This window comes from Palaemon carinicauda, chromosome 14, assembly GCF_036898095.1.
Source record: "Palaemon carinicauda isolate YSFRI2023 chromosome 14, ASM3689809v2, whole genome shotgun sequence".
In the NCBI taxonomy this organism is placed as follows: domain Eukaryota; kingdom Metazoa; phylum Arthropoda; class Malacostraca; order Decapoda; family Palaemonidae; genus Palaemon; species Palaemon carinicauda.
Window position 1 is genome coordinate 116,547,260 of NC_090738.1, and position 22,947 is coordinate 116,570,206.

At 36.9% G+C, this 22,947-nt stretch overlaps 1 protein-coding gene across 2 annotated transcripts in view; it reads right to left on the bottom strand.

The window, feature by feature from the left end:
* Nucleotides 1–7,191: 7,191 nt before the first annotated feature.
* Nucleotides 7,192–22,947, bottom strand: part of LOC137653636 (uncharacterized) — a 96,869-nt gene continuing 81,113 nt past the window's right edge. For both annotated transcript variants that reach the window (XM_068387209.1, XM_068387210.1), the window contains one exon: nt 7,192–14,679. In XM_068387209.1, the coding sequence (XP_068243310.1) occupies nt 11,172–14,679 (3,508 nt within the window). In that variant the 3' untranslated portion in view covers nt 7,192–11,171. The remainder of the gene's footprint in view (nt 14,680–22,947) is intronic.

Consider the following 22,947-nt stretch of genomic DNA (forward strand, 5'->3'; position numbering starts at 1 on the left):
TTAAAGGATCAAGGGGAAAATTTTATGGAAGACTAATAAGATAACCAACGTTTGCAAAATTATCACACAAAATATTTATTAGAATAAAATAAGATTCATATTGAAAATATCTTGGTAAAAAAAAACTACATTGCAAAAATCTAAGTAAAATAGCAAGGATATTCGTCATAATATGCTTTAAAAAGGAGGAGCATATTATATAGTAAAACCTCATGAAAAGATATAGAAACTGATTTTAAGAGCCAATGGAAAAAACATTAAATAATTTCTTGAAAGGCAGTAAAAACTGATGAAAAATAAATTCATATAATCATTTAATAAAAATTGCAGTAAAAAAAAAAAAGATGTAGTGTACTGTAGTAATAAATTAATATTTCAAAGGAGCTGAAAACATATAATTTAAAAATTAATGTTTATTTTTCCTAACTATACAAACCTGAGTCCTTTAGCAGGACTGTGTATAACTGGAAGGATTTAAAGGACCCAGGTTTTTATAATAAAGAAAAATAAAAACTGATTTTAAAATTTGTGATTTGTTCCTACACGTTTAAAATCCCAGATTGTTGAACCCTTTGACCTGAGAAGGTGCGAAAGTGTTGACTCCAGTCACCGAGAGAACTTCTATCTTAAAAGGATTATGTCTGAAAAGTCTAGTCGACTAAAAGTGGGTTGTTCCCATTCGTGTACATTCTACCCCTCGTAAGGAGGATGAGAGAGATACTACTATATCTACTCATAGGAAAACTGCTTGGTAGGCAAGCTTAATTGCTTCAATCTCTGATCCAGCAAATAACGGCACAACCGCTACACTCCAAAATAGGTGAAAGAAAAGTGGAAGAAGATCCAGACACACTTACCTCTCATCCTAGGCTTACATCACGACTGCTATCTTAGATGAGATGCTTTTTGTCTTATGAATGACCTAGGTTCACTATACAGTATAAGCTGCTGAGCAGCTCCAACAAGTCCCAGTGAAAATGTATTCAAGGACTTGTGGGTACACTTATGCAGAGGTTGTCTGGGGTTTCCAAACTTCAGCCTTCAATACTTGACTTACTGACAGGTCTTGAAGGCTAATATAGGTCTAATCCCTCTGACTTTGCAGAAGTGCACTTGAGGTGGTTCTACAGGATAGTCAGCTGGAGGAGGATATGATCTCCTAATCTCTTCTAAAAGCTAGAAGGATATGGTATTCATGGAGATCTTGAGCTTACCTATACTAACGAAAAAGTTTTGTAGCTATGGTCCGACAGGGTGTGTCCACTTGAAATGCTGTGAAGTTCACCAACATGCTTCTCCGAGGCCAATGCAAGGAGGAAAACTGTCTTTAAGGGTCAGCTATCTATCTGGTACTTGACACAAAGGTTTGTAGGGGGCCCTCTTGAGGGACAAATTTACTATGGTGACATCCCACGAAGGTGATTTAAATTCTCTTGGAAGACTATACTGCTCAAAGTTCTTCAAAAGCATCGACAACTCCCATTAAGAGGGAGATTTAAGACCTTCATTCTAAAGACTTTGCCCAAGGCTAAGCAACAGCCTTTGGCCACTGAGATTAAGAGGAGCTTCTCTGGAAAAGATAAGACGCAAACCTTCTATTAACTACAGAAAGACTCCAGCCAGAGAAGTATACCTTCTATGATGCCAATTGCAGAAGATGGCTCACTTTACCTGATACACATTGGCAGAGGATCTACCGAGATATCCATACATATCCTGTGCAATGCATCACGAAAAGCCTTTCACTTGGAGGAAATGCTGGATAGTCTCCAACCGTGAGGTGACAGGGATGTTGTGACACGACACCTCCCCAGGTAGAGCTGGAAAAGTAAGTATGGCCAATGGATAGGGCTACTCTAAATTTGAGGTAGTCAGTACTTGTTGATAAACCTATGAATCAGGCAGAAAGTGTAGATGTCGGTGTTGTCCAATGGGTGTTGAATGGCATTCTCCAGGACCACAATTGAGTATGGTACTCGGGAACAGGCACCGGAAGTTCTTATTGAAGTGAGTGGTGAACATGTAGATGGACGGCGAGCCCCATGTTAAAAGTTTCTTTGCCACAAGATGATGAAGGGACCACTCTGCACCTATGACTTGTCCCTGACACCTGAGGTTTTGGCGATTAGTTTATTTTTGTTCAGAATGGACCTTGCTGTCTAATCCACTGTATTCTTCAGCAACTAAGAGTACATATACTTTCGAGAGATGCCATGACAGTACTACCTTGCTCTTTAATGTATGCCAATACAGTAGTGTTGTTGCTCATCAACACTACCGAGTGGCCAAACAGACACTGTTGGATTGATTGCAGTACCAGAAAAGCTACTTTCATTTCCACCTGGTTGATGTGCAGGTAATTCTTTTCATTGAACCCAAGGTGGTCTAAAAACTGTGGTGTGTAGCCCCATCGCTCCTTCGACGCTCTGACAGAGCACAATGAAATCCAAGGAAAGCCAACTCCATCAGGGTTACATTGACATCACCAAGCCACACTTGCCAGGGAATAAACAGCAAACAGAAATGCTTTCTAACAGGCAGAAGTCTGTGGGTACAGTATAAGCAAGCTGCAACGACAACTATCGCCAGTTACAGTTACTGTATTGAGACACAAAACCTTAATATCCCTCATACACAATGATCTTCCAAGCAAATTATCTGAAAAAAAAAAATTTAAAGCTGCCAGTTGAAGATGCTAGAAGTATGTATGTATTATCCGGCAGTTAAAAACAAAGTGGTTACCTGGTGTGATGGCGAGGGGCGAAGCTTCCCCGTCAGTAACTACTGACTAATAACTGAGTTCTAGCAATACTGAAAACACTCCTATTAAAGGACGAGGGTTCATATATGTTCATGAAGAAATAAGAAAATACTGCATATTTTGATGACGACTTATAGTGGCCTGACAACACCACTGACACTGAGCATCAAGGTTTAATTTTATTCAACGTCATGGAGTAAATGTTCAAGAAGTTGACAGGACGATGAATAAAAATTTGTAAGAGCAGAAATAAAGAAATATAAAAAAGTGGGGGCAGACCCTCCAGTACCTATAATTCCTTCCGTGCGCTGATACCACTAACCCCCTAGAGTATTGTATTCTTTCTTGCAATATAATGAATAAAAAAAACTTTGCGCCTGAAATAAAAATTATGAAATAGTACAGTACTATATATCATTTCTTGAAAAGTAATCAGAGCTCATGGAAAATTAAATTTCCTAGAATCATTTGATAAAAATTGTACAAACTAAAGGTGTGAAAATAAATCAATATTTCATAGGATGAACTTTGCTACAAAGATACAGTACTATTTTTCTTAGAAAATGATGAATGACAATAGGATTTACATTTGAAATTAAAAATGTATGAAATCAGCGGTAATAACTGAAATATAGACAATGCTTATTTAACAAAGAGTCTCATCTTTTTAAACCCATTACTTTCACAAGACATGAAATCTGGCAGTGCAGAGACCATGAAAGGGCCTCCTTTACTTCCAAATTTGATAAAACAGGAAGACCACGAGATAATCTTAAAGTTAATGGTTTGTAAACCTTTCCTGCTCTGACCCACTTTGCAGATTAGGAAAAAAAATCTAATAAGAACAATGAGTCATATTTCTGGATTATCATGAAAGCTCTCCTATGAGTTTTGTTCTCAATTTAAGAGGTGAAAACTGGGAAAAAAGTTATACAAATAGGAAGGGATGAAAGGAAGCAATACAGTTGAGCTGAGGCCTCTCAGTGGGTCCAAGTCTTTCAATTTTCAGGATTTCAAAAGAATTTTTGAGACAGTCACAATACCATTTTCCTGAAATCTTTGTTTTATTAGTGTCTCATTTTAAGGATTCACGAATTTGGTCCTATGGAATACTGCTGGGGCCCGGGAGGCCATTCAGTATCACGAACTGTTGAAGTTATAGAAACATAAGGATGCCAAGATCAATCCTTATCAGTTGTGTTCAGGGATTAAATGCACAGGTATTTAAAATGTAATTTTCAGGTCCCCTAGACCCTAGTAGCCTTACATTCATTAATATTTATCTATCTAACAAATTTCAAGACAACATCCCACTCATCCAAAATTACCTTGTTGCATACATGGCACATTCTGTGGTTAATTACTAACATTGTGGCTCTGAAATACAATCAGAAGCAAACAGTTGCTACAAACACAGCAACAAGTATTGTAACGTACATGAAAAATCCACGCGCTGTACATGGTGACCACATCTACTACAAGCTTAATGATTATCTCCAGTCATAATTATTATTTCTGAAGGTTCCTCCTCTAAAATATTACTTGAAGTCCGTTAGAAAACAACCTAATAGTTCCAAAAGGGGATTTTATGCAACTTTGAGAAAGGTGTAATTCTACAAGTGTTAAATCCTAGCCTATGTTAACGAAGACAAACCTTAAAACTAACAAGGCAATTTACTTAATCTATGGTATGAAAATACATCAAGTAGATAAAACCTATGGACTCCATAGCAATGCTCTGATATATAAAAACGCAGAAAGCGAGAGTACTTTAAAAAATTCCTTGAAATAAACTAATAAATAGTGAAATTTAGCAATCAAAATGTCTCACTTGAAATGTAATTTACCAACATAAGTCTCATATTAAGATAAAGTCTCATCAAACACAAGCAACTAATAAAGTATATAAAGTACAGAGTAATGTAATTTAAAGTGTCAAATAGGATGAAATACTTATACTGTACCTTACAGTTGATGACAAACAAATACACCAAAGTAAAAAAAAAAAAAAAAAAAAAGGATAAACATATCAAAGATTTTTAAAGTAATTTGTATTTTCCTAACTATAAAAATGAGTTGTTTAATAGGAGTATGCTTTTTGCTAAGCTGTAACTCAGAAGTTAAAATTTATAACAAATAGATATATAAGGTTACTACCGAGAGGAGGGTAAGCGTGTGTAACGTCAATCGATAAATCCTTATGACCTTCTTTGAAGACATCTACTTGCTCCCCTTCCAGAAGCTACAGTGAAAACACCAATAAAGATGAAGTAGAGACAAGAAACTTTCAACACTCACAGGGAAAGAGAACACAGGAACTCTATGAGGTGACACCACAATCAGAATCAGGAAGACAGAAGGAAATACAGGCAACACCAGTCCCCTTCACACTCAGTGGCAGGAAGACCCTCCAACAGAGGGCAGCAATGTCTAAGGAATGCCAACCTCCTTACAATTATGCTTTTGTCGTCATCACAAGGCCGCACAGGCACAAAAATAAACAGCAAACAGAAATGTCGTCCACATTCTTGATCTCCAAGAATGTGGTTGTCGGCAGGTTTGCACAGAAAACTCACACACAGCTGCAGTTATCAGGGAACCACTGCATATCCTTTCCTGCTTCCTAAAATTCCTCGCACACGATCTGCCAATATATCTAAAACAAAGAATAAAAGTTTGAAATTGCCAGATATAGATGCTGGAAGTATTTCTGTACTACTCGGTGGTTGAAAACAAAGAGGAAACTCAGTGGTCTGAAGGGTGGACGGTGCTTACTGACCACATGTCAAAAACTACCACCAGTCCACCATCTCATTATAATCTTAACAGCCAAGTTCCTGCTTCATTGAGAGCACATTCATATTAAAGGACAAAGACATGCATTCGTGTAGGAACAAATGCTCTGGTAGGCTTTTACTCACTTATGATCAGTTCTTGATTTTGGCTGCACCGCCATGATCCCTTCCCTTTTTATAATGCACAGTACACAATACAAGAATTTTTTATTGTACATACAACATACCCTGCTAATTCAAACAAGTATCCAAAAAGGAAACCTTAGATACAAGTTCACTTTATGTTATGAATAGCTAAGAGCAGAACGTATAAAGTTGGGACAGTTACGACATCTAACAAATATTCAAATACAGTATGTTACACAAATGATCGGTGTTGTGGCAGATAAGTTTACGTGAAAACTAGCAGAGGCTTGGCATATTGTTGACAAAATACAGTACTGTAAATCAACTGCGATCATTATGCTGGTACTAGTACTCAAATTTGTGGACACACACAGACAAAGAATAAAGGCAATGTATTCATCGACGGATGCATGCATACAGGGGCACTCCTGAGATTGGACTTCCTTCCATAATACCACTTGAACACCAATTTGCTCAAATACGGAGTTAATTTTCCTCATAAGAAATATTGTACATAGGATTAATCTGTTGCAGTCCAATTAAATACATTATTGTAAGTAATTTTTACACCAAGTTCACAGTACATACATACATAAAATTCACACAAAAACATACAATAAATAAATGAAAAGTGAATCTTACTTTGCCTGTTGTAAGTTTAAGTGGAAGGCATCCTAGTTAGATCACAGACACGAGCACACCCCCCCCCCCCCTCTATGATAATCTCTTCTAAATCACCTTGTTTTCAAAATCTTTCTTTTTGGCTTATCTTTACCACTAACCTTATTAGGTCACATATTGTATGCATACTCGTATAGCAAATAGCACTAAAAACAATAAGCAAAAACTTTACACTTGTACGTGTAATATTATGCAGTTAGAAGGGTTCGTATGACTCCAGACACCTATCGGTATTCAACACACATACCAGCATATGATAAATGTTCAGTAATATTTAAACCTTTTTATTAAGCAATGTAACCCACTACCACATACTATATTGTGCTGTAATGGATCTTGGAAAGCACAGTAACAACAAAGGGCACAGTTACCATTAACTAATGAATGAATAAATTACGTATCATGAAATCACAGCCGCATCATATAAATCTACATAATATGAAAGAGGAATTAATATTACATCAGATAATAAAGAATAATACTATACAAGGTCATGTATGGCTGTGCAGTGTCAGCTTATACACTACATTTTTTAACGTTACATTTGGGAGCTAAAGTACATTACAAGCTTAATACAGTCAGATTGAGGTTCCATCCAACATTGTTAAACTAACACAATGCCATCTGGTCATGAAATACAGAATAAGTTTACAGTCAGTTAGTCCACTTACCGAAGATTTCACAAGCTGTCTTACTACTGAAATACAAACTTATCTCATTATTTTGTATAAAAAAAGAAAAAAAAATGGTTCAAACAGACGAATTTAAAACCCATTTCATTTTATGGGATAATAAAACAGTTAATACTGATACACATCAATACAGTATATACATTTTATTCCCACAAGGGTTACACACTGGTTAATTTACAGCACTTAACCAATAACTATAATTTTGACAATGTCTTTGGTTTCCCTAAAAAAATATGAGCCATATCACTATAGAGGAAACATGTGTTAATATAACAAAAAAAAAAAAATCAGAGTATTAATTACATAATTAAGATAACCTATGAATATCCTCCATTTATTCCAATGGAAATATGAACCAAATCTCTACAATTGAGAATAAATGAATTTATAGAACAGAAACATGAACATAAGCTAAGTATGTAAAAGAAAAATAATGACCAAATACAGCAGTCAAAAGGAAAAAATAAATTGACCTAGGCATCACAATTTATGTCATTGGACCAACAAGGATGACATATAAATAGATAACCAGCAATCAATATTTGAACTATTGTACAATTTAAAACATTTCTGTAAAGCTCAAACCAATAGGAGGCTTCGAGTAATGTTAATAAGCAGTTTGCTATCAGTATTTGAATTATCATAATAAGGATCAAACCAGCAAGAAGCTTAGGATGGTAAGTAAATAGTTCATTAGATGTCAATATTTGAATTGTTCTTTTCACCAGTAGCAGCAGTAGGGGATTCAGCGTTATGAAGTTTCATCTGTGGTGGATAACAGGGGAGAGTGGGCTCTTGCACCCTAGCAGTACCAGCCGAACTCGGTTGAGTTCCTTGTCAGGCTGGGAGGAACATAGAGAGGAAAGGTCCCCTTTTTTCATTTGAGTGATGTCGGCTAGCCCCCAAAATTGGGAGAGGTGCCTTGGTATATGTATGTACCAAAATGTGCTTTAGCAAACTTCAAAGACCAATCTGATACATCCTTAAACTCAAATCAATGCAGTATGACAAACTATACACTTAACAATAAGGTCTATATATCCCAAATAGTATGGACACAGAAAAATTCTATTAGCTCAATTTGTCGATGTAATGGTAGAGGCAATAAGGCACACGCCCCTCAGGGAGCGGAAGGGGGGTCAGGCAGATCCCTCTCCAAAAGATGTGAAATCTGACATAGCAGGAAAGTCAAATATCAAAAAGTTAGTGCAGATGGGTGGTTTTTCAAGTTTTATTGTTGAGAAGCACTAGCTTCAAATAGTTTAAGCACTATGAATAGCAGGTGATGATCATCAAAGTAATAAAGTCCAAACCAACAGGAGGCATAGGATGATGTGCAAATGATCAATCTGCTATCGATATGTAAATTATAATAATGTAATAAGTTATAAACCAAAAATTAAGTATGTTTTGTATAATGGCAATCTGATATCAAAATTTGAATTATTTTAGCAAAGGTGGCTCCGATATAAAATATTATAATGGAAAAGTCAATAGAAAATAATTCAATTAAATCTTTGCAAAGTATTAAATTAGCAGAATACCATGGGCTACATATAGCATTCGCCATTGGTTATTTTCAGAAGTATTGTACCACTAATACTGTATACTACAACTGAGACAAAATTAAAAATTAGAGCAATTGATGAAATATATGCCTGGTAATGAAAAACAAAAAATGCGTGGCAAATTGCTTAAATATCCAATTATTGTATTTATTGAAAAATAAATACATATGATCTTACACTGTTCAAAATATACTTAACAAATTATATCTGAGTAACCTAGTTGAGTAAAGCACAAGTAGCAATATGCTCCCAAACTAAATTCTAGCAGGCTACTACTTGCCACGCGGAACTAGAGTCAGTACAGTATATACTGGGTAAAAGCCTAAAGACAAGGTAATCAAATGGTCTTTGTCCCTAGAAGTGTATAGTAAGTTGACTCGGCTGAAATTCATGAGAAGAGAAGGACACGTAAAACATCCAAAAACACCACCTCCACGAGGACATGACATTTTTCACCATACCCCTTAACACGATATTGCCCTTCAAATGTCTTCAGACCTTACTAGCAAAATACTCTTTTAATGGTGGCTTCATGAAATCAAGTCTGGTGATGAATTTATCAGAAATCTCATTTTCCTGTAGCACAAGTAAAAAGCAAAAAATTTTGGAATCTGTCAATATCTTAAAATTCTTGAGGTTATAGGTTTTCACTTTCAAGTAGGTATACAGATCCTGCCATGCAGAGAGCTTCAAGGTGGCATCTTAGGACTGATTTTACCTATTTTTCAAACAACAAAATCATTATGAATTATACAAAAAAATATAAAGTTTGCATTTTTACAGATGGTTAAAGGTTAACCAGGTGATGGTCCATTGAAGATATAATCAACGTATGGAATATCAATAATGAAGAAAAAAGAATTGGGTGACCGGAAAATGATTGAAAAAGATGACAGATCAACTACCAAATCTAATGTGATAGAATTACCTTCAAAGAAAAATAGTTTTCATAAAAAAAATACCGTTACAAATGGTTGAAAGAAAAAAATTGTCGTCACAAGACTAGACCAAATTAATCAACAAAATCGAACCAAATTATTTCAGTCACTAGGTTTAATTAACAAGACAGCCAGATTAATAATAAATAACTCCTTTGAAGATAAAATTATAAACATCATTATTGAGTTTAATTAGCTACCTATTAAAGTAAGGGCATTAGTGCAATTAAAGAGAAAGTAGGATATAGATAATAGAGCAAAGAGGCAACAAAAATATTGGAAAAGGGGGCCTTTGAATACACAGTAACCATAAGATTCATCAAGTTGCCCCTGGAATCAAGAAAATGTGAAAACTGAAGATGAAATCTGACTTATTTATTCAACTTAATGAAAAGGGAGAATAAATCATTCTAGAAATCATATGTATACATGATAAATAACTTTGCATGAGTAGTTAAAGCAAAATCTAACACAAATCCTGTTCTACAAATACAAGCTCATTACAATACTGAGAGTTCCCTCATCGCAGTTATTCCTATTGCTTTTCCTTACTGGTCTTCCAGCTTACCAAGCTAAGTTATGATATTTGTAATGTAATCCTCAAAACAGAATACTCACCAGATAAGACCGACACTTTCACTAGTTGATTACTCTGTTCTTGAGAAATTATGCTTCTCATCTGAATGGCATTATGCCACATGTAGAGTAAAGATATGCATTTATGTAACGTGAATATAAGGTTAAAATTTGTACTTTTATTGGTATGGAACTATCACACCAGAGCTGTTGACTTTTAAACTTTCCTTCAGGTCCAATGACATTAATAATAAATCTTCAACTGCCCTGGAAAATGACTCTACAAGGTTCATGATTATTATATTGGCTTCTAGATTGTACCAATACTCAACATTAAAGCATTGAAATCTGTACAAACTGCAGTGAAAAACAATTCCCCAAAGTACTTTGCGTAAGCCAAACATGTACTACAGGTACTAAAATACCTACAAGTCATATAATTTAAAGAATACAAAAATAAACATCCACAAAGAATTATATAGAACCCTTTTCAGCTCATACTATTTACAAGTGATATTAAACAATGAAAAATATACAAAAAGTTTAAAGTATCACCAACACGTACAATGTACAAGTTTAATATTAATACTCATACAGAAAGGAAAAAAGCACCACAAGTTTCTATTATCCATCGAGTAACTGAGAGAATCTAAACTCAATCGTTGGTTTTTCAGTTTAAGAATAATCAACCCAATTGGGGTTTTCTGTGAAGATCCCAAGAATTTTTCTGGAACTTTTTCTTCTCTTGTATCTGAAGTCAAGATTAAAAGATGAAGGTTGACAGCTGTGTTTAGTGTCAATATTAGAAACCTTAATAAATAAGAGCAACAATAGACCAAAGTAACCTATTGGAGGGCAAATATTCATTGAGCCACTACCATTTTCTGAATAATGATTGGAAGAAGCAATATCTACTCTATCATCATTCTTGGCAGACACTGAAGACAGGCTATTTCAACTGTCTTCACGATTACCTCGGAAATTTTGAAATCTATGAAAATCTGGAGGGTAATTAATAATTCTGAAGGGAATTCTCAATATTTTTTTGATGGGAATACTTTAGCTTCCACTTTAGAAGATAATTCTTTAAACCATTTTCCTGATAGCATGTTATTCATGAATCCTTCAGATGAATATTTTCCAAATTCTCTTTCTGGTGAATCTTTATATCTTCTATTTGATGGGATATCTTGTTCTTTATTTGTAGAAAACTCTTCATATTCTTCAGATGTGAAGCCACCATCAGTCACTAAGCTTTCACTGTTCCTCCGTCGTTCAGCGGGAAAATCAATAGATGTTCTTTGTGATGAAAACTTATAACTTTCAGCTTCTGCAGGATTCTCTTTCACTTTTTGTCTGGAATCTTCAAACTCCCTTCGTGATGATATGTCGGTAATTGTCTCTTTATTTACACTATCCCCAAGTAAGGAACTACGATTACCAATACATCTACTTACTTGCGAGTCTTCTGAAGACCAACTGTGCTGAAAGGGTAATTGTGCAGACAATTCATATTCAAATGACATTTCCTTGCTTTGGGTATGGAGATTTTTAATCTTAGAGCTAGGACTGTTTATAGGAGTATTGGTACTCTGCTTCAGAATATTATTAAGAAGCTTTGATTTCTCAGACTGGACATTAACATAAACTGCTTTCAATCGCTCCTGAGATGCCAAATGCATCCCATTTTCAAAAAACTGACTTTGAATATAAGCAAAAGTATCTGCATCATTTCTTCCTAAGCATTTCTCAGCGATCAACGAAATTTCCAAATCTGGTCCTGATGCCTTTAAAATATTGTGTAACCTCTCACTCGCTTCCTGTATTATTACACGCTGAATAACACTTAGATCTTCCTCTTCAACCAGTTTATTCAACTTATTACTAATGAAGCTTAGTAGGGTTTTTGAGTCTTTTTCACTCAGTAACTTAGAGCTCTCAAAGCCCATTGATTTGTAAAGTAATGCTTTCTCATAAATTGACTTTAGTGGATTCTTCAAAACACCTAGACGGTCTCCTAACCTCACTAGTATCTCAAGCACTTCAATAACATCCTCTAACATATCTGGTCCAAAAGATGGGGTTGTTGATGTAACTTCATCAGCTGATTCTCCCTCACTTGCATAGGGCAACACACTCCTACCTGAGGATGAAGCTCTTAAAGTTAAGATATCACTTTTTGTACTAGAACTACCAGCTCTAATTTTTTCCAAAGTTTCTGGTAAGAAAACTGTCTTTTGATCTTGAAATGGATATGCTTTTAAAAGGTGCTGTTCAGAAGAAGTTGCATTATTCCTGTTCTTAAAATGAAATAAGAGCTCTGAAGAATCATTGGCAATGTTCTTAGGCTTTGAAACTATGCTCTTTCCAGCCATTTCATTGTCACTGCCCTCCTTAAAGGTTTTCAATTTTTTTATGAACTCTCCTTCAGAAAAATTGCCCAAACTACTTTCATTTCTATTACTAGAATAAAATGATAGCTCTGAAGAATCCTTGGCAATGTTCTCAGGCTTTGAAACTATACTCTCTCCAGCCATTTCACCATCATTACTCTTCTCACAGGTTTTTGATTCTTTTGAGAACTCTTTTTCCAAAAAATCGCTCAAACTACAATTTCTTAACACATCTAAAGAAGCCTCCCTATTTTGTTTAAATAAATTTTGGACCTGCTCATTGTTCAATAAGCTTTGCAATCTCCTAAACTCCTCATCCTTTATATTATAATTAATCTCGGACATATCTTGATTTGTTTCTGCCCCATTCTGAGAATGTCTATTCAATAAACTGGATGCCTCTGGTAAACATTTCTTTTTGTCTTTTCTACACTCGGTGCTTTCATCACTTTCAAATGAATGGTCATTATCACTTCTATTAATTGAACTGGAAATGCTTAGTCCCTTCTGTCCAATTTTCCTCTCTCTAGCTGATGCCCTTTTTGATATATCCCTGGTTAGCTTTACACTGAACTCCCTTTTGTCTTCTAACTGACTTTCACTTTCCTCTGAAGATGATCTCCTTGATAGCTTCCTTTTATGCTTAGTAACAAGGTCTTTTTGTTTTTGTGAAGCTCTTTCATTTCTTATTGAAGATGACCTTCTTTTTGATATCTTCCATTTCTGTTCTTCCTCCTCTCCTGAATGCTCATCACTTCCCACTGAAGAGGAATTACTTCTTGACCTCTTCCTCTTCCGCTTTTTAATAAATTCCTTCTCTTTCTGTATATCCCTCTCCCTTGAAAACGAACGAGACTCATTTTCCCATGAGACGGATCGACTTCTTGTCTTATGTTTCTTCTGTTTTACAAAATTTTTGGGCTTGTATACTTCCCTTTCAGGTGAATAAGACCTGCTTACTGACCTATTCATTTTTCGTTTTGTGGTAAACTCTAAACTTCTTGAGTGTCTGTCACGTGAAGATGATCGACTTCTTGATTTATAAATCTTTCTTTCTAAATTTCTTGACTTTCTCTCACGTGAAGATGAACGACTTCTTGATTTATAAATCTTTCTTTCTAAATTTCTTGACTTTCTCTCACGTGAAGATGAACGACTTCTTGATTTATAAATCTTTCTTTCTAAATTTCTTGACTTTCTCTCACGTGAAGATGAACGACTTCTTGATTTATAAATCTTTCTTCTAAGCTTCTTTGGCTGTTGCTCTGTCGACATAGGAAAATTGCTTTTTGATGTCTTTGACTGGTGAAGCATTTCTAGACATTTATCTCGCCTACTTGTCCAAGTAAATTCCAACAGCTGTTCTAAACGGGTCTTCCAAAATTCTTCCCAATCCTTTTTTATGTCATAAGTAATAGGGTCACCTCCTATTTCAATAATGCATTTAAATTTCTTGTCTCTGTACATTCTAAATTCTTTATCATAATCAGGATGGGCATTAGGCTGTTTTCTATATACTTCACACTCTTTATTGTGTACATCTCGTAAAGACATTAAAGCTATAGTTTCTGGACTTTTTTCTCGTGGTGAAGGTGATCTAGAATGTGATGCTCTTGGATAAAATTTCTCACTAACAGATGGAGACCTTGAATAAATTCCTTTACCTGACATTTTTGAATTTTTACATCTACTAGCTAAATCATAAGCTCTGGAGTGATTTTCTTGAGCTGGATATGACGCACCTCGGGAGTGATTTTCATGAGCTGGATACGACACACCTCTCACGTAATACCTCGAACTTGGTGGTGGAGATAAGGAAGATGTGCTGCTCCTACCACCAGTTGAAAAGGAAAGCGAAAAGCGCTTATCATGTAATACTGGTGACGTTTGCTTATGTCCTTTATGATATGGTAGGGATTTTCCAAAATTCTTATGCTTGAAATTTTTTCTCTTGGTTCCACCAGCTGATTTTAAATGCTGAATATATCTTCCATGGTTTTCTCGTACTGAATCTCGAACTGAAGATTCAGAATTTTCACTATCATAAAAAGTTTCTTTATCACTTACATCAGATAAGGGGTGATCCAGCAAGTTTGAAATACACTGACTTTCTGACACCTTGGTACTTGATGATCGTTGTTCTGGATGCCTGAAAAAGTAATAACTTATTACAGAATCATACATCATGTTTCGGCACAGGTATCCAAAAAAACTAAGTAATGAGACTGTTACTATGTTTTCATTACTTCCTATACCATAATGAGTTGACCTAAATATAATACAGTTCATAAATAAACAGCCTTTTCACATATAGCAAGACGACTGGGATCAATGTTACTGTAAAGTACCATAATAAAAAAAAATATACATGGGAAGGTTAGGAAACATTTTTTAAATATGACAAATTAGAAGATAACTTGTATTTTTCCATAACTATTACAAACCTGTAGTTATTAAACGGATCATCTTTCGGCAAAGCTGGAAGGTAGCCAGTAAACTTAAAGTGCGAGATGGTAACACTGCCTAACCGCTTGAGCGAGTAGGCCGGGGGTGGTGGGGGGTACTCAGCCACCTCTACTGTATATATACTCTCATGGCTGTGAGCTACGTCACTTTTGACTGCAGGCAGGACTTCTGGGGTACAGGTGATGGTGGGCCAATTTACATAAATAACTACAGGTTTGTATTACTTAGGGAAAAATACAAATCATCTCCGAATTTGTCATTTGTTCCCATACAAACAAACCTTCCATTATTTATTTGGATGACTCACTCTTAGGTGGGTGACAGTCCTAATTCTGGCATGGACATTGACCCAGTCTTATCTGATACAGTATATGGCTGTGGTCTAGGGAAAACTTTAAACACATCCCTAAAATATACAAAGCGTGTATAATACCGGCCTGAGCAATCAAATGTAATGAGAGTTTCTCATCTATTATGAACACATTCCGAGTTTATGCAGGAATAGCAAGAAATTTCCCATTGCTTACCTTGCAAAAAAAAAAGGGGGGACATGGACAGTATATAAATTTATGAACTATACAGGTTGACCATCACTAATCCGGCATTCTGTAATCTGGAAACATTGGTTATCCAGCATTATTTTCACTACTGACCGCTTGGTTGGGGGCACTGTTTCTCAATTATTTTTGCTACTGGCCAGTTGGCAGCACTATTTCCAACGTAAACAAATATAAGATGCACCCTCATTTCAGCAGGTCAGATTTAGGCAAAGTTTTTAATGTATTTAGCAAATATTGTTGAAAACAGTCTAGCTGTACATTATACAAGCAGAAATATACCATACATTTCCGAGCATAAGACAACATTCTGATATTAGGTCGAAAATCAAGTCAAATTTGATTGAATTTGGGTCATATCTCCTGAATTAGATGACTGGTGAATTACAAAACCATCAGTGCATATGCTAGCTTTTGTTGTATACTTAAAACTCGAGAGAGAGAGAGAGAGAGAGAGAGAGAGAGAGAGAGAGAGAGAGAGAGAGAGAGAGAGAGAGAGAGAGATTGTGTGAAGCTATAAAAATGAACACGCCCGCACACACATTGTCACACACACATGCACAAAGAGAGAGCAAGAACGTATTCGCATAACTAATAATAAGGGCTATAAAAGAACTGTATGAAAACTGTGATATCCTGTAAAATATTAGTGCTCATATAATATTTATCATGAAGATATTTTGAATAAATTAAGAAAATATATATAAAAAAAAATTACGCCACTCGTATGTGAGCAATCTTTTGATATGGTAGAGGGAACTTCAGATCAGCTGATCATAACCAAAGGTAAACAAAATATTAAATAATTCTTACTTTTACTTCTAATTTTACGGGTTTATTTCTCGCCCTCCATCACACACTAAAGGTCTGTTCAGGGGGGCCTTGGTGTGTGAAAAAATAATTTCTTTCCAGTTAATATTTTGCTCTGTATCGTTATCAGTTATTTCGCTAGCGTTTGTATTCAGGCTTGATAGTTTTCAGGTCACTATTATAACACTTTCTAAAAAGATAAGTCTTCAGGTTTTTCTTGAAAGCTGCCACATTATTGCTATTCTTGACATCGAGTGGAAGGTCGTTAAAGAGTCTCGGTGCAGCATAACTGAACGTTCTTCCTCCTATTGCATGATTCACAGTAATTTTGAATAGTCTATGTGGGTCATCAGCATGTCTAACTCTTACAGCGGCGCTGGTAGCTTCAGGGTAGGGGACCAAGCAATCACGAAGATATTTAGGCTTATCACTTGTAAGTGCTTTGTGAGTCAACAAGCACATTTTAAATTCAATTCTTGCCTTAACAGGTAACCAATGTAGATCGATCAATGCAGAAGTTATTCTCTCCCTTAGTTTAATGCCTTTTATCAGTCTAGCCGCCCGGTTTTGCACATTTTGAAGCTTTCTTAGTGTATTGGGCAATTTGTAGTACAGAGAATTGCAATAATCAAGCCTTGATATTACATGACTCATCACTAAAATTTTTGTACTGCCCTCTGTTAAATATTTTCTAATAAATGCTATGTTTCTCAGGTGATAGTTACACACTTTCAATGTGTTCACAATTTGGTCCCTCATTGACAAATGACAATCTATCAGTACACCCAAATTTTTCACAACAGGCACAATCCCAACATCAGCATCACCAATTTTTATACTTTGAATTAACTGGTATTTCTTCAAAGCCACCTTTGTGCCAAAGAACATACATTCTGTTTTATCATCATTTAATTTGAGCTTTTTCCTCTGCATCCATGTTTTATTTCAGTCATTATCTCATCAATTTTCTTCTCTGTATCTTGTGTTGTTGAAATTGAGAGGTAAAACTGAGTATCATCTGCATATAGTTTAAAGCCCACTTTTTGTTTTTTCAAGATGTGTGATAGCTCGATAGTATATATGTTAAACAAGATAGGGCCCAGAACACTACCCTGTGGTACACCCTTCATAAGAATTCTCTCATTGGATCGGTTTCCAGAAACTTCTACAATAGTCTTCCTGTTCACTAAGTAACTTCGCAAAAATTTCAGCGCTTCCTCAGTCACTCCAATAGACTTTAAGTCGTCAAGTCAGTACTCGTGCACAACAGTGTCAAAAGCCGCACTAAGATCTAACATAATCAAAATTCCACACTTTCCCTCATCAAGACCTATCATATCATTCATTATTGAGCATAAGGTAGTTTCTGTAGAATGATTAGCTCTGTAGGCCGATTGATTTTCCGGGAATACCTCTAACTCATCAATATGCGCTCATAATTGCTCACTTATGACTTTTTCAATTCCGGGAATACCTCTAACTCATCAATATGCGCCCATAATTGCTCACTTATGACTTTTTCAATAAGCTTTGACATGTAGGATAAATTTGAAATGGGCCTATATGAATTTGGCTCGTTTACATCACCTTTTTCTTTGTAAATTGGTTTGATCAACGCGGTTTTTTCACAGCTAGGAAAATAGGATTGTGATATACTTAGGTTAATTAAGTTCAGGTAAATATTATATACAACTTGCTTGTTTGGAGCTTCACTTATTGAACTGTTTGGGAAAGGGTCGTTTCCACAATATGTATTCTTCATCTCTCTCATAACCTTTAACAAGTCGCACATATTTATTTCCTTAAATTTTATTAACTTCTTTCCCTCCTTCACTGGCATAGCTGACTGTCCTTCCAAGTGATTTTGGGGGAAACCTCTAAAGATTTTATCAATTTTTTCATTGAAGAATATAGCAAAGCTCTCTGCACAAACAATGTCAGGCAAGACATATTTTTTCTTTAATCCCATCAAATCATCAAGATTTGTTTGTGAAAGCCCTTCATATTATTGGTTTTTCTACATTCGCCGTTGTAGAATTTTCTTTTTGTTTTTTCTAACAGGATGTTATAGTCATTTCTGGCCTTATTATATAGATTTCTGGCTTGTGAGGATTGGGCTCTTTTCCATCTACCTTCCATCTTACGTCTGTGTCTTTTTGCCTTTAATAGCTCACTATTATACCATCTAACATTTTCACGTACAACTATTTGTTTGTTCTTTATGGAACACATGGTATCGTACATTTTTCCAAAATTGTCGTTGTATTTCTTGGTATAACACCCAACACATTCTCTATCTACCATATGTTCACATTGTGTGTTCACACAAGACATTTGCGCTACACTAGCTTCAATAAAATTCTCAGCATCAAAATTTTCCCGTTCCCTATATGTGATCCATTTTTTCAATACTCTGGTGTAATTTATATTAACATCAAAAGTGATGAGTTTGTGTGTTTTTGAGATCTCAAAGTCTGGTTCCACTTCAAGGTTTTTTATTAGGTCTGAGTCTTTTTCACATATGACCAAGTCGAGTGTATGACCACCTACTGACGTTGATACCAAAACACTGTTTATTAAATTAAACATCTCAAATACTTCCTTGAGTTCTTTAGCCTTATTATCATTTTCATCATCTACCCAACAATTAAAGTCACCACCAATTAATGTATTTTTAATATCGTCCACCACACCCACAAGAATACTAAATTCTTCGATGAATTTCCTCATATTACTCCCTGGTGGTCTATATGATGATATTATATTCAATACCTTATTGTTTCTTGTCAGTTTTAAACAGATATATTCAAACGTTTCAAATACTATCTCATTCATGATAGAAACCCTAGAGAAGGTTTTCGACACAAAGACACCCACTCCTCCTCCAGTTTTGTCCTTTCTTGGTACGTGGTAGAAATCGTGAGTACACGGCGTCATCTCCTGAATCTTTGAGTTATCACTAATATTTCCCTGCAACCACATTTCCGTTAATAAGCATAAATCTAATTCCATTTCGTTAATAAGATTTCTAATCTTTATGGTTTTATTCCCCACCGATTGAATATTTATCAGACCATGATCGGTTCTATTTTTTATCCTGGTAAGCTCCTCCTTGTATACTTTACAGTTATCATCATATGTCTTATGATTCGTATCATTGTAATTCCTCACTGTGCAGTTATGACACTTTAACGTATTTACAGTACAATCCGTGGTTTGATGATCCTGGCTACACTTGGCACATACCTGAGTCTTGCTACAATTTTCGGCAGTATGACCAAATTCCTGGCATTTATAAAACTGAAATACATTGTAGGAATCATAAATTTTTGATGTTTAAAATTCTTCCAAAGTTGAAAAATAGAATACAAAAATGCTTTAATGAAGCATATGATATCCTATTAAACAAGAGAATAAAATAATATACAGTAAGAAAATATTGATAAAATATGACTTAGATGATTGCCGAATCATGACGCATCATAATAAATCTAAGAAAACTTAATTTTTTTTCGACTTACGACGCGTATCTTGGTCGTAAGTCGACGATTACCTGGAATATATGGATAATCCGGCACCCTGCCGGTCCCAAAGTTGCCGGATTAGTGATGGCCTACCTGTACTAGGCTACACAAGGGAAGTGATAATTACCTGCAGAGGTTGAAGCCAGCTTGCAGAGGGACCATGGTGCTGTACCACAAGGGAGGGGAAGATGAAGAAAGGAAAAGCCACACATACTCTTACTCATTCATCCCAGTCTCAACTAGGGTAACCAATGCCCTAAACCTACTGCTACTTGCCCATCAAGGAGCCTGAGGCATTCTTAAACCCCTTGTTAAGCAGCCACCACAGGACAGATAGTAAAAGTATCAAGACTCCTGTCGGTCACATCTTTTAGATAATGGGCTGTGAAGGTATTTTGTCTCTTCCACACACCCATTTGTAGTACTAGCAACATGGAAAAGTTGTGTTTAAATGCCAAGGACGTACTAATGCCCCTGATATCATGAGCTCTAGGTCGTCGAGCTGGAGGAGGATCAGGAGCCAAGGCTCTTTCGATCACCTGGCAAATCCAGGAGGAGACAGTGTTCTTAGTGATCCTCCTCTTTACCCTAGCTGAGCTAACAAACAGAGGTGTTAATAGGGGCCATGTTGCTACAGTGCATTTAAGATAGGTGTTAGTAGGGGCCATGTTGCTACAGTGCATTTAAGATAGTATCTCAAACTCCTCACTGAGCATAGTAAAAACTGATCTGGGTCATTAGTTAGAGAACAGACACTCCCAATCTGAAAGGGTCCGAATCTAGGGTCCAGTACCCGCGGATTTTGAGTCTTAGCAATAAACTCAGGGATGAAGCTAAGAGTCACTTCCCCCCATCCCCTTGAATGGGTGATGTCAGACAAGAAGCCAGGAAGTTCACCAACTCTCTTTGCCGAGGCTAAAGCGAGCAGGAATGCCGTCTTCAAAGGGAAATTTCGATCAGCTGCATGGCATAATGGTTTGTAAGGAGGTTCTTTTGGGGATCCTAATACGCGAACCACATTCTAAAGAAGAGGCCTGATCTTTGACTGAAAGCAAGTGATCTCATAACACCGTTTGAGTAGAGAAAGTTCCAATGAAGAGTAAATGTCAACTACTTTCAGCTTAAAGGCGAGGCTCAAGGCAGAGCAATAGCCTTTCACTGCCGAGACTGAAAGAAGCTTTTCCTCCCGAAGGTATACAAGGAACTCCTTAATTACTGGTATATGGTATAGAGGCATCGAGAGGAGAAATATTGCTTCCACAACATCAACCACAGAAGACTCTCCATTTTGCCTGGTAGACTGAGGCCGAGGACTTATGCGAGTAGCCGGATAATCTCTCCACAACTTGTCATGAAAAGCCTTTCTGAGAGAAGAGACACTGGATAGTCTCCAGGCGTGAAGTTGAAGCGACTGCACAGCTCTGTGAAAGATGTTCGCGTGTAGTTGTTTGAGTAGATCTAGTCGTGGAGGAACCTCTGGTAGTAGATTTACTAGAAATTGGAGCTACAAGGGTCCTCCTCAGATCTTTGGATACTCTGGTCTTGTTGTGCAGTCTTTTCGTCAGACAGAACAGGGGAAAGGTATGCACGTCGATGTTGTCCTACCGTTGTTGAAATGCATCCTGTCATACAGCCTGAGGGTTTGGGACTGGAGAACAGTACAGCGGAAGCTTGCTGTAACAGAGAGGTTGCGACAGGTCTACAGTCGGGAAATCCCACAAAGTCAGGACTTTGTTGGCTATCTGATGATTCAAAGACCATTCGGAACCCACTATCTGAGTCGCTCTGCTCAGATTGTTCGCAAGCACATTCCTCTTGCATGGAATGAAGCGAGCCAATAGGAACACCGAATGTTCTTCTGACCACCTGAGGATCTTTAATGCAAGATGGCATAGAGGCTGCGAAAAGGTACTGCCTTGTTTCTTTATGTAAGCCACTACTGTGGTATTGTCGTTCATCAACACCACAGAGTGACTTGCCAGCAACTGTTATAACTGATGAAGAGCTAGGTATGCTACTCTCATCTCTAGGAGGTTTATGTGTTGGTATCTTTCTGACTCTGACCAAAGGCCGGAGATCGTGTGATGCAGCAAGTGAGCCGCCCACCCTTCTTTGGTGCAACTGTGAAGAGCATCAAGTCCGGAGGAGGGACGAGAAGATCCTGACCCCTGCAAATGTTTTCGTCTGCCATCCACCAACTCAAGTCCGTTAACTGTTCCTGAGTAATGGGAACTTGAGTGTTCGGTGGATCTGAGTGTTGGTTCCACACGGACTTTAGCTGCCATTGCAGGGGTCTTATCCTGAGGCGACTGTTTAGAGCCAGACGGAGGAGAGAGGCTAGGTGACCTAACAGACTCAACCAACGAGAGGCTGGAAGAACTTCCTTTCTGAGGAAGCGTGAAGCCCCTTCTCTCAGTCTGTGTACTCTTTCGTCTGATGGGAAGACTTTCTGTTAGACTGTGTCTATTATCATACGGAGGTATACTAGTCTTAGAGAAGGTAGCAGTGATGACTTTTCGAGACTTATCAGGACCCCAGATCCTGACAAAACTCGAGAAGCATGTTTCGGTGACTAAACAGGGCCGTCTCCAAGTCTGCCAGGATTAGCCAGTCATCCAGTTATGAGGAGACAAATGCCGTTCCTGAGAGCCCATGATGAGACTAGGGCGAACACTCTAGTAAAGACCTGAGAAGCTGTTGCAAAACCGAAGCATAGAACCTTGAACTGGTATATTTTGTCCTTGTGTATGAACCCTAGATACTTCCTTGAAGACGGATGGCTTGTGATCTGGAAGTATGCGTCCTTTAGATCCAGTGTACACATGAAGTCCCTTGGTCGAACCGCCTGAATGACCGTGTCTGCCGTTTCCACAATGAACTGAGTCAGTTGAACAAACTTGTTCAGAGGGGAGAGACTGATGACTGGTCTCCAGCTTCCAATCACCTTTTTCACTGGAAAAATTAGACTGTAAAAGCCTGGTGACCCCTTCACAACTTCTTGGAGAGCGCCCTTCTGCAGTATGGTCTGGACTTCAGCCCTGAGGGCCAGCTCCTTTGCGG